Genomic DNA, 13,279 nt, shown 5'->3' with positions numbered 1-13,279 from the left:
TATGCAGTGTTGTTTTTGTTGCTGCTCTGAGTATTTCACATGCCACTTGTAAATGTCAATATAATCTTTGTGAAACCCTGAGTGCCATAAACATGCCCATGCGCTGATCACACATTCTATAAACACAGAACTTCTGCAAGTGGAATTCATTTGCTCAAAATGCAGCCAGACTAATTCATTACCAAAAGCTCCCTTTCAAGTCAGCAGGGAAAACTGGTCAAGTCTTGAAAAAAATAAATTGCACCATGAAGCACATAGCTACCTAGAAACAGAAGCCTAATACTTGACATCTTCAGTAACAACATAACTCTTCTGTGTCTAACCATGCCCATTTGAGAATATACTTTTAAATTTCTTTTTCTTTTTTTTTAGATTTAGAGCTACCTTCTGATTTTTCCTATCAAATCTTTGGAAGAAAGCAGTCAGAAGAAGACTTTCTTCCAAAATAACAGTGCTCGTCTTGCTTCTTTGTCACATTACTTTTCCTTTGGTGAAAGTTATTTATAAACCTTGGAAGTAGCAGGAAAGGAGAGAAGAAGATTCAAAGAAAGAACTCTCATTTCAACACAAAACACTATGTTCTAAGGAGAGAACAAACCACAGTGTGAGCAAGAAAATTAGAGCAATCTAGTAGGAAAAAAAGTAAAACAATTGACTTCCACTTCATTGTAATGAAGAAAAATGGATTTTCTCACCCTAGAGTTGTAACCATCTGTGTGTAAACTGTAGTTTGTTTCCACTTTAAATAACACACCATACTCATCACAGAAGCAATTTATCCTTGACTCCAGGGACTGTCAAGTGACTCATCTCTCCTGATGACACAATTCACTCACAGCCAGCACACTCTTGGGCACCAGCTGCCATTATGGTACAAGATTATTTTCATTAGGGAATGGTTTTCCCCAGATGAACTTTCATTTGTCTTAAGTAATAACCCTTGTTCAAAATCAAGGGCCCTAATTCCATGAGGCATTTTACATCTTGAAAATACTGTCAGAACGTTTTTTCCCTGTTCAGCATGACATTTGCTCAGTTGTGACCACTGCAGTGCAGTCTGCAAGGTTTATTTTCAAAGCTTCCAAACACAATATACTTGTTATGCACCCAAGTGACTGTCTAACTGATTAAATCAGAGTTGGCCATTTTAGTGTCCACTTAGGAAAAAAACACTTGGTTGGTTGGCTGTTTGTTCAATTGCTAAACACTGCAAACTTAAAAATCCAGCACAAAACTGAAAACACACCAACAAAAGCCACACTCCCCCATGCATCATCCTTGAACTCTGCAGGTAGCAGCACCCCACTGCATCAGTGCTTCCTGGAGTACCAGGAACAGAGGTGAAATAACCACCACACCAAGGTCCTGATTCAATAAAGAATTGAAGAAGATCAAGAAGATCAGAGCCAACATGTGTAAAAGTGACACTTCAGTAGGAGGGAGCATCAGCTATTATCTCAAGGGAAGCTCTGCTGCCAACTATAATTATCAGGAACTTTTTCTACAAGCTGAAAATCCATCACCTTCTCATTTAGGGTCTCAAGGGATATGGAGACAGAGTTCATTTTTGGTTCTGAAAGACTAACATTTCTGAGAAACAGTATCTGTCACCCTTTGGCCATGGAGAGAATAGCTTCAATGCAGGTTGCCACTCACCACAGATAGCAGCATTTAGCAATGGCTGCAGAAAGCCAGAAGGGTTGAAAAAACCCTGAAAAGAGTTCACAGACTTTTGAAGAAGTGCTTTTGAAGTGCTGTTATCTTCTCTCTAATGCACCTGAGCCACAACAGCACACTGTCTGAGAGCAGTAATTCAAAAAATAACAAGAGGCTGCGCAATAAAAACAGCTAGAACTGAAGGGTAACATGAATGGGATATCGTATGTATATATATATATATATATATGATGTTAAACTTATATGTTTAAGTTCAAATATCAGAAGTCTTTCAGATTATAAGTTTCCCTACACATTGCTTGCCCCCCAAAATTTGAAGTTTTCTATTTGCTGTATGAAACATACAAGGGGGAAGGGAAAGGAAAAAAAAGTGGAAAAAAATGTTTTCTCTTTATATTGATATCTGCCCTATGTCTGTCTTAATTCAGTTGATGAGGACAGTGACAACAAGAAGTCAATTTACAAAGAATCAGAAGTAACAAAATTCTATTTCAGTAAGTGTAGCTCAGCTGTTGTCTTGCCAGCTTCCCCTTCATTGCTGGGATTCTGAACACATGCTCTGGGGTGCAAGAGAAGGAGGAGACATTTCATTCATTCCATGACCCCAGCTGCCCCCTCTCACATTTTAGCCACACAAAGTCAGTGACAAAAAACCTTTTCATTGTTACCAAGGACACACATTTTTATACACTCCTTTTCATGGAGTTAAATAGAAACCAACATTCTGTTGGTTGCCTGATCAGCTTCATTCCAAAACAAATCACAGTTATTTACTCTTCTAAAAAGTGTTAGTCTATAGGCACTGTAGATTAATATATTTTGGGAATTAAAACAGTTTTTAAAAATCAATTTACAAAGTTATTACCTACCAAATCCTTCATAAGAGCTAAATAATAGAGATTATTTTTTTTAAATGAAAAATTTTAAGTAGAACAGCTTACACTGCCTACACCACATGCTCAAAGAACTATGGAAAGGAGAAATAATTTGTTTCTTAAATACATCACCAGTGTAATTTTGTAAGAATCTATACAAGGTCATAATTTTCCAGTAAGGGCTTGATTTGAGTTCACTCAGCATCTACTTCTACAGAGAGACAAAAGTCATCCCAGATAGATGCCTACAAATCTTTCTTTTAGAAAGGTGTGTAGCACAATATCTGAACTTACAATTACTTACATACTGTGATTACAAAGCATTACTTGATACAAAAAAAAAAAAAAAATTCATTACTTAGAACCTTTTTCTTAAACAAGGTTCCTTAATTCTGAGTGTTTGGTTGTTGTTGGGTTTGGTTGCTTGGTGTTTTGGAGGAAGAAAAAAACCCAGTATGTTCAAACATGTTGCTGTCATCTAGCAACCTGAACCAGGCTTCCCTCCTCAAAAGTTTTTACATCATATTACAAAATTGTACTTCTCTACACTTTGTGCCATACCACTCATTCGATGATAAGCTTCCTATTTGTTTTTCCCTCAAAGGAAAAGCTCCTCCTATAGCCCAAGCTTTTTAATGAGGTACAGACTTCTTGTGTGTGTGTATATATGTGTAGACATATGCACCAAGAAACGGCTTGTGTTCTGTGATCATTCCTGACAACACACAACTCACAAAGCAGTGGAAAACTAAAGTTATTCTGTTTGAAGGACCTCAATACACATGCTAACCTGTGACCTACAAGCTCAACCACTGAGATGTAGATACTTTCCTTCACTACGCATTTATTATTTCTATTAAAAATGATCCCCAACATACATTTAGTTTTACAATGGATTGAACACTCCATACCAGGTGTATTAAGACTTTTAATTAATTGAAGTGGGATACACAAGGAAAAGTTCACTAGATATTACTGGAAAAAATCCACCATGTCTCCAACTTTGCAACAAAAGCAACTCTTTCAATTGCAAATCAGAATGTTCTGACCTGCCTTAAGCTCACTGCTGGGGTTTTTTGTGGGAGAAATAGATATACCAGCAACTCTAGTGTTTGTGTGCACTGGTTAAGCTGTTTTGACATAATCCTAGTGAAAATCCCAACAAACAAATCCCAAGAAACATTCCCTATTGTCTCTGTAGCTAAATACGATTCCAGCCCCTTCAAAAGAGAGGCTGCTACTGGTGGTTCAACATTACAGTAGCACAGGTGTGCCTCAGCACTGTGGCAGGCACCTACTGTAGACAACCTGTCCAGGAAGAAGCAGAGGCCTTCTTCAGAAAACAGGAAGAAACCTTATATGCACAGACCTGAATCCTCAAAGAATCCACTTTATCCTCTCTGGTATCTTCTGAAAGTCAAAAGCAATGCAAGAGATTGCTGCACTGATGAATTCTTGATACAGGGGATCTACAAGCCAACAAGGAAAGTTGTTCTGCTGAAGCTGATCCCAACAAAGAAAGAACTGCTCAAGACTGAAGTTCAAGAGCCGTTTTTCTTGCAGTTATCATGAGAAGAAACTCAAGATCCTGAGACAAAAGAGCAAAGCAAAAGTCAAGATCCCAACTGTAGACTTCATCAGAGCAGATTTTGTTCTCTCCAGGCACCTGCTTGGATGAATCCCATGGCAGATGACCCTGGAAGAAAGAGGAGTCCAGGACAGCTGAATAGTTTTCAAGGATCACCTTTCTCCTATCTCAGGATTTGGCCACTCTGACCAACAAAAAAAAAAAGAAAAAAAAGGAAAAAAAAATCACACAAAGGCAGTCAAAGGCCTGCATGAATGAAAAAGGAGGAAAAAACCTTGGACAGCAAAGAAAAGCATCTATAAATGGAGGAAACAGAGGTGCCCAGGAGGAGCATGAAGACTATTAAGCATGAAGTGATGGTGTCAGGAAAGCCAAAGCCCACATACAATCGAAGCTGGTGACAGACCGAGAGTAACAAGAAGGACTGCTACAGTTTTAGCAGCAGTAAAAGGAATACCTTTGGTCCTGCTCCTGAGTGGGGAAGGAGAGGTGGTGACAAAGGATACAAGAAAGCCAAGGTACCAGTGCTTTCTTTGCCTTGGTCTTTACTGGTAATTCTGAGCCTTTAGGATTCCAAAGCCCCTGAAACAGGTGGGAAGAAGGATTTGGCTTCGGTGGAGGAGGGTCAGGTTAGGGGGCATTTAAACAAACACAACATAGCCTGCAAAAAGAATGTGGGACTTGATGACATATACCCATGAGTGCTGAGGGAACTGGCCAATATCATTGTGTGGCCACTCCCAGTACTCTGAAGACTCATGGCAATTGGGAAAACTTCTTGAGAGGTGTGAGAAAGCATGTAGTTCCTCTCTTCAAGAAGAAAGATCCAGCAAATTGCAAGCCAGTCAGCCTCACTTCAATATGTGGAAGGGTGATGAATCAAATCCCTCTGGAAAGAATTCACAAGCATTTGAACAACAAAAAAATTATTTGCCGTAGTCACCATAGATATACGAAGAGGAAAACTGCTTAAACGCAGCCTTCACCATTTTGAAGGATGCAGGTGCAGGCTTCAAGTAAGACTTTTGACTGTCTCCCACATCATCTCAGGCAAACAGATGAAGCACTGATTGAAGCAGGTAAGCAAACAGTGAGATGGATCACAAACTGAACCACACTACCCAGAGGATAGTGATCAGCACGAAGTATCAGCAGAAGTTACATATCTTTGGAAACTGCACAGGAGTTAACAGTAAGCCTAGATACTGCCATTTTCAGTTCTGCCATGCAGTTCTGATTGTGTATCAGCATTTCAACTGCATACGTCCTCTACTTTCCCCAAGAGCCCCATGCAATGCTTGAACTAGAGCATACAAATCCCCTTGAAAGGGTAAAGCAGCTCAAAGCAATATTACAAGACAGCTTCTGAATGCTGTAATTTCAAAGTACTGGGAGCTGTTTTGCATATACTCTCATTTTAGAAAAATGTGGTAAAGAGTTTTTCTGCCAGCTGCATCTTCAAGGAAGTTTAGATAGAATGTCAACACTTTGACCTAGACTAGACCACAAGACACATCATCCTAAAATATGTCAGGGTCTCTAACCAACACATATGGTCAGACTTATCCTTCTCTATCAAGAAAAGGCCTTTTTGTCAAAAAGAACCTCTTAAGGAAAAACTGTACAAGTCTAAGCAAGAACTGCTGCAGGAGTATAAGAGCCTCTTAAGGAAATTTCCATCCACTAATCTGCTTGCTTTTGTGGCAGGACAAGCAGGATCTGTGGGATGTTCCTCCTCCTAGGAAAAAGCCCTCATGATAGCAACCTTGAGTAATCTGGGTGACAATTCTAGAGCAGAGCTGACACAGTGCTCTAGGGCCAAGATGTGTCTCAGGAAAACTTGTTGTATCCAACAATCCCATTAAGTTATGCCCCCAAGACATTTAAAGAATTTATCCATCAACAGGGGAATCAGATCTCAGAAAAGAAAGGGGAAGGGCAGTTTTTATAATGCATTTTACCTCTATCTCATTTGTCCATACTATACACAGCATGGGAGAAACAGCAGGAGGCCAGCATAGCCTAAGGCAGGTTATTTACAAGAACATCCTTTAAGCAGGTATGAACCATTGCATTATATGATTTAAATTCACTCCTTAAGACACGCTTCAATGTCTCAAAAACAAAACAAAAAAAAAACAACACCAAATTTTGGGGTTGGGCACAGTACAGCTACCAGTCACCTGAAGAGTATACTGTCCTTTCTTGAAATACCACTACAGCAGGACAGAAGCTTCATAGAAATGGAAGAGGCTTACAGGCTCAGCCAGCAAAGGGCTGAAATAGCATGGCAGCAGCAGAGTAAGGGAGAAAAAGTCAGATTTTCTTATTGTATTTTTCTGTAGTACTGTATAGTGAAGGCACATGGAAAGTTAAGTGAAAGGGGGGTTACTTCTGCACTGGACAGTGGTATTCCACTGTCAATAATTTGTTAGTGGTCACTGTGTATGTGTTTTATAAAGCACAAGTGCAGCAGGCTTTTCAATCAGACAAATACATGCTGCCACTTATCATACAGATACTGCAACTGTCCTGCTGAGGCAGGAGTAGACATACAGAAAGAAACACCATTACAGATATTAAATTGCACACTGCAATGCTTACATCAGAAAATGAGAACACAGGATTAAGGTTTCTACCCAAGCAGTCATTACATGCCCTTTTTTCCTGCAAAATTTAAAAACTGAAAATTATAAGAAGCATCCCCAATGAACATTAACTAGGTTTAAATTAATTTGGGAAATGGAGGCCATATTCACAAAAAAAGTCCTCCCAAAACCCACAAACCAGAAATTTTATCTTCAGCCAGATCCTCAAAGAAAGCGATGAGCCAGGCTACCTGCACTTAATTTCTTCCTCAAGCTTTTTAAAGAGTAATTTACTCTTCTTTTTAAGAAATGGTAATGAAAGGGGGAAAAAAAAATCCATTTGGAAGTTGCACTCATTTCAGAGATCAAAGCTAAGATTTCCTCTTCCTTCCTATGATTAGGGGGTTAAACTATGCCTTTAACATAGTAAAAATTAACAGAAACCCATTCTTGCACAGAAAACTAGACATCAAAGGCAAGCATTATATCTCAAGGAGTAAGAGATACCAGGAAGCTGATCTTCAAAAGGTGGCTACTTAGACATGCATCTTTGCAGCCTCCCACTAATCCTGAAGGGATTCAGTCTGCTTTGCTTTTTGACATCAGCAAACGGCCAATGATCTATCAAGCACACTTGGTTCACTCTACACAAACCAGAAGCACATTGCACTGACACCTGGGACCAGTGTCAAGCTTTGCCCTCAACTCATCGTAATAGTGAATGACAATTTGATCTTACCTGCTTTATATCTTCATATCACTTATTTGGCATCTAAACACTTTGAGGCAAGACTTACCTTTTCCTGTAGGTTTGGATTTGGCTTTTTTGTTTGTTGTTTTTTATTTTTTTTTAATTAGCACAATAGTACAGTGCTACAATAATATAAACAACAGATTAACTTGAAGCAAAGGGTTAGCTCAGTCTTGCTCTGGTGAAGAGCCAGCCAAGGGAACAAGCGGTAATGACTTCAACTTAATAGTATGTGGAATTAACTTATGCACAATTTACAATACAGAAACCTTGTTAATATGATAGCTACTCTTTTTAAGGTCATTACAAAATCTTCTCTGCAGGAAAAACTATATACCTCAAGATGTTGTGTGCTCTTTCTTGGAAAAACTGCACAGGCAATATCTGTAAAATAAAATTCCCTAGCCTCTAGTTGAACACATCTTTTTATTCCTCACTTGACCTTGTAATAAGAGACAAAAAATGGGTTGGCTTTGCATCTTCACAGCTAGAAGCATGTGGAAAATATGTACCAGAGACATTTTGTTTCATGAAGATAGAAGGTGATATTATAATTTGTTAGCATTTGTGTGATCCATGAATAAGCTGATTTACCTCTTTTACAGGTTCTTCATCCAGGGCAGCATCTTCCACCACACTCTAGTGAACAGAGAAGAGAAAGGAGGAAAAAATCCTGTAAATATACATTACCAAGAAAGACAATTCTAATCCAAGACCTAGCACAAAATACAGTCAATTTAGTTTTAGACATTTAATTTGCTCTCAATTTATACTACTATAGCAGGCTTCTTCGATTCTTCACACTTTACACAGGTAAATTAACCTTTGAATCCATGGGGACCTGCTTTCTCCAAGATATATAAGATGTTAAAAGAAGAAAGCAGGATTAAAGAACTATTGAAATTGCTGATGAAGACTTAAAGCCAAATTTGTCATAGAATGGATAAAGAGCAAAAGATTATTACTGAAAAAAACTAGAGAAATGGAACAGCATTTCTTGCTGAGAAGAGAGAATATACGTGTGTATATATAGGACCAAATTTTCTAAACATTTCAGCTTCCATTTAAATGTTGTGCTCACCTAAAATCCATTAAGTGATGAACCCTTTGGAAAATAGGTAGAAAGATTACATACATCTTGATCACACAACCTTTTCTCAGGAAAAATATTCCCAAGGTTGTAATTCGCTATCCTATCCATCCAGCTTGAGTGGGATCAATAACTTGGCTTACTCTCAAAGAAATTCTAGAACAGCAAATATCCCAATTTTCTTGCTTACTTGTCAAACACAATTAATGACCTCCTGAGTCAACAGGTGAAAGCAGCAGTATTTCACTCTAATCTCCCTTTACACAAACATAATATGGAACTTGCCCTCGATGCACTCTTCCTAATCAAGCGATTGATTTACTGTAAAAGCTGTCTTTAATATCTGCAAGTCATTCACCTGAGTCATGCGCAGGCACTCATAAATGCCTCTGTTTTAAAAGGTTTTTTGGCATTAAGGAAGGGAAGGAGAAAGAGGTCCATATGCATCAAAGAATTATACTGTCTCCCTCCTTGTCTGCTATCTGTGAAAAGCTTCCGTGAAAAAGAACAACTTAGAGACAATCATGAAAACATTTTATCCCACACAGATTCAGAGACCATGACAGCTCCCTTGAATCAGTACAACCACCAGTGTTTAAGCTGCATTCAGCTCATTAAAGAGTAAATGTTTCTGCTGTTTAAAAATGTCTTCATGGACAAGAGCCCACAAGAGATGAAATTAATTTCTATGTGCTTTTACTAGATTTGAGCAAACACCACTTTAGTAATTCTATCTACAGCACAATCTAAAATGGTCTGAAGTTATAGCATATCTTTATTGTGCTTAGAAACAGCAATAAATAGAGCCAATAAATGGAGCTTTATCTGTTGTTCTCATCTAAACTGCGTGAGTTTATGCCTGTAATTCTTTAACCCTCTAAACTTTTGGTAAGTGAAATCTCAGCAAGTGATAGAAGAGGGTAGCTCAGCTACGCTATTCTTGCAAGCAGGAAATTAAAAAAAATGTGCTACCAAAAGCTACAAACCCACACATCTGATTAACTATCATTGCAATGGGTCAGTCACACTTGGTAAGGAGATCCTCATAATTTCTTCTGAAATAGAGGTGTAAATAGTCCTCTACCAGCAAAAGAGGTGACAATATTAAGATGTTTTCCCAGGCAATGTACATTGGGCTTTAGTGCAGGATTTACCCTATGATCCAGAGGAGATTTTCCCAGAAAATGACAGCAGAAGCAGCAATAACTGAAGTGCTTTCTGTCTGGGCTAGAAAGAGAAACACCACACACACACAAAAGAAACTGATTTTAGGAAGAAGGGAAGGAGGAAGAAAAAAACCAGGCATGTATATGCACTTTGAATACCAGTCAGTGGAAAGGTAGACTTTCATTTTTATGATGTTCAGCAGAAAACTGTTCATCATAAATATAGTTATACAAGTCTTCTCACTGTGCAAGGGATTTAACAAGGTGTCAGCTGACTTCTCAAACAAAATCAGGAACAATACACAGTTTCCCAGCTACAACCTGTGCATTAGCACTCAGATTCCTTGCATCCCACAAAGTGGAACAAGTGACAGTATTCAGAAGTGAATTACATTATTTAAACCTCTGCAAGCCCCTCACAGCTTGTTCTTAACCTAGGGACTCCAGAATGAGCTGTGCTGGTATAATCTATCACATTATCACTTCTGTTGTATTGTTTACATGTACAACCTAACACCTTGCATGAAACCTTTCCTGCTGTTCAGCAACCCCTTTTGACTCAAGTGTTCTCCATAACCTGTCTGGCTCAATTACACTCCCCTCTGTCCTTCACACCAAAGCCCTGTTACAGTACTTCAATCAAACAAGGGTATAAGGGCGTTAAAAAATAAACACAAACCCCCCACACCTCACAAGTTTCACTCGTCTATTTCTACCACCTGTTCGTTACAAATGTGTTTCCTGTGCTGCAAACAATTGACCTGAAATACTTTGGGTTTTTTGCACTACTCAACTGTCCCAGAAATACTCAGGAATCTACCTTGTCCCATTACAGTACAAAAATCATTAAATCGTAGAATAACCCAAGCTGGAAGGTACCCACAAGGATCACAGTGTCCAACTCCTGCACAGGACATCCCCAAGAATCACACCATGTGACTGAGAGCACTGTCCAAACACCTCTTGAACTTGAATGATGCCTCTCTTGACACAAGATAACCTTGGATTGAAGGTAAAGAAAACACTACAAGACAAGTGGTGAGTACACACAACACAGCAGCCAGCTAATTATCACAGTATCGGGTTTCCAGTTTGATCCAGAAAGCACAGTCTTGTGCTAAGAGGTAATGGGCAAATGGGTAATCAGAACCCAAGTGAGGTACACGGACCTATTCGAGCCTCAAATCACAGATCACATATTTCATGTTTAAATGTGAGCCTGAGTCCGACTCAGCCCGCTTTGCGGGTTTCCATCTGTGGTATATGCTCTTTCCTTTCCAGCCACCCCAGTCCCCCGGGGCACGGTTCCGACCCGAGCCCGGTGCGGCGCGGGCGGGAGGACAGGACCGGTCAGGACGGGACATCCCGCACCGCCCGGGCTCCGCGGCCGCCGCTCCAAACCGCTCGCCGTGTGAGGCAACAGGTTCCCGAGCCTCGCCTGGCTCCCCGCCCTCAGCAGCGAGCACAGCGGGCGAGGGATGCTCATGACATCCCATTTCGTGAGGTCTGGAGCGCCACCGAGGTGGTCCCCCCGGCGGGAAAGGGGGGCCAGCAGCACCGCTGCGGCCGCACGCCCCCGCTGCCGCTCACCTCCGTCTCCATGGGCTCCACCTCTATCCCTTTCCATAGCTCCAGCAAGTGGGCGATCGGCATGCTGGGCGATTCCTGCGTGAGGACGGGATCAAGCAGAAGGAGCGCGCGTCGGCCGCCGGTGAGAGCGGGAGCGGAGAAGGGGAGGTGTCAGTGGGAGACGGGACACCGCGCCGAGTGGGACCGGGACCCTCCGCCCACCCGCTCGCCAAAATGGCTCCGCGCTGCCCCCAGGGGAGCCGCAGGCGGGGCGCGGGCGCTCCGCAGGCGCGGGGGGCAGGACAAGGCGGCGGCCGCCGCTCCGCAGCCGGCGACGGACCCCCGCCCACCCGTCCCGTCCCTCTCGGCCGCCGCGAGCGCCTTGGCTCGCGTTTAATCCGGGGGGAAAGTTGCTGCGGAGGATGCTGCGGCGGCGGCGGGCGCTGCTATGGCAACGGCAGCGCGGCCCCCCCGGCCCGGCCCCGCCCGCAGCGCCCCAGAGGCGAGAGCGGCGCCAAGGCCGGACCGGGCTGCAGAGGCAACAGGAGCATCAGCCAGTTTATAGCCACGATTTAGAATGTGGGCATCGTGATAGAAAGTGCAGCTAACAGAAGGATATCTAAGGTTTACAAAGCCCGGTATTATTCCAGTCTTAGAAAGAGTTATCTATCACTTCCTCTATTTTAGCTCTGTACTATGAAGCCTGCAGTAAAGTCTGTTTATTCACAAGCCCTTTCCTCCTCCTTCAGATCTCAAAAGATACTACAAACCTTACTATAACAAACATGAAAATACACCACATGCCCAGCTGCAGAGACCATGATTTATGCAGATGTTGATTTGAATTCTCCTCAAATTTAGGACAAAATATGCATTTTTAACTAGTTCAGACAATTTCATCCAGGTCCAAAACGTTTTACTGTTAAATAAACCACTGCTCTTCAAAGAACAATTTTGAAATGAATAGTCAATATGCAGGGTGCATTTTTCTTCTATTCCATGCTCAAAATGCCATAGTTTGCTTCCATATAAGCAGCGCTGTACAAATTCAGAACAAGTTTTAGTTAACAATAAAAATTCTTCTGCCAGTCTACAGAGGAACGCTTGAGAAATGTTCCTCCTCCAGTCCCAACTCAGGTCCTCCAAACTCTATTTAACATGAATAAGCTTCCCTGTAAGTCCAAATGCTAAACATGATTAGGAAAATCAAATTCACTAACCATAATAAAGAAAAAAAACCCAAAAATCAGACAACAAACAGATTCACAAACAGAGCCATGCACTCAGATACTGCTGCAAGAACTCAGTCTTAATTCTGTGTCAGAATATGAACACTTTTTTTGACATCTGTGACAACAATTAAGTAACAACTTGTAACACCAATTATGCAGTTTCATCTACTTTACAGATTGAGCAATTAAATATCTAGATTACTGCCTTTACTCACTGCTCACCAAAAAAGCATAGTGGGAGTGATGTCAATCACATAACAGATACATAACTGAGGTCAGAAGCTACAGTACTGTAGCTGTAACATACTTCCTGGCCCTTGTGTTCTGTCTCTACTTCTTCCCCAGCAGCATGAGAGACAGTGTTACTACCTTTAACTTCACATATAGAGGCTCTCAAACAGCCTCATAGCACCAACAACTGTGAGGACAGAGCCAGGACCAAATACAACAAATTTCAGAGCACAAACCACACTTACTTTACAAAACCCAGAGACCTCTATCAATCAGACACACGATTCCAGAGAAGATACATGAAGATTGTACATGATTATATCACATGCCATCTTGATTTTTGAAAACTCTGTTTAGCTCCAATTTACGTGACTGTATTTTAACCTTTGAGATACAAATCTTGGATGCCACAGGCTGAGAGCAAGAGCAAAGTGGCTGTGACAACAGGGAACTTATGTCCAGATAATCCCAGGGGAGAAAACTCCAAGGTTTGGGGTCATTGCACCTGCAGT

At 41.1% G+C, this 13,279-nt stretch overlaps 1 protein-coding gene across 1 annotated transcript in view; it reads right to left on the bottom strand.

Moving 5' to 3' along the window:
• Positions 1–11,483, bottom strand: part of RPS6KA2 (ribosomal protein S6 kinase A2) — a 282,924-nt gene extending 271,441 nt beyond the window's left edge. The window contains exons 1-2 of the mRNA XM_032102444.1: positions 11,326–11,483; positions 8,074–8,118 (exon numbers count right to left, since the gene is read on the bottom strand). Of these exons, the coding sequence (XP_031958335.1) occupies positions 8,074–8,118; positions 11,326–11,388 (108 nt within the window). The 5' untranslated portion in view covers positions 11,389–11,483. The remainder of the gene's footprint in view (positions 1–8,073; positions 8,119–11,325) is intronic.
• Positions 11,484–13,279: the final 1,796 nt, after the last annotated feature.

Source organism: Corvus moneduloides, chromosome 3, assembly GCF_009650955.1.
Source record: "Corvus moneduloides isolate bCorMon1 chromosome 3, bCorMon1.pri, whole genome shotgun sequence".
In the NCBI taxonomy this organism is placed as follows: Eukaryota; Metazoa; Chordata; class Aves; order Passeriformes; family Corvidae; genus Corvus; species Corvus moneduloides.
The sequence above is the reverse complement of the archived record's forward strand: the minus strand, read 5'-3'. Positions and strand labels throughout refer to the sequence as shown.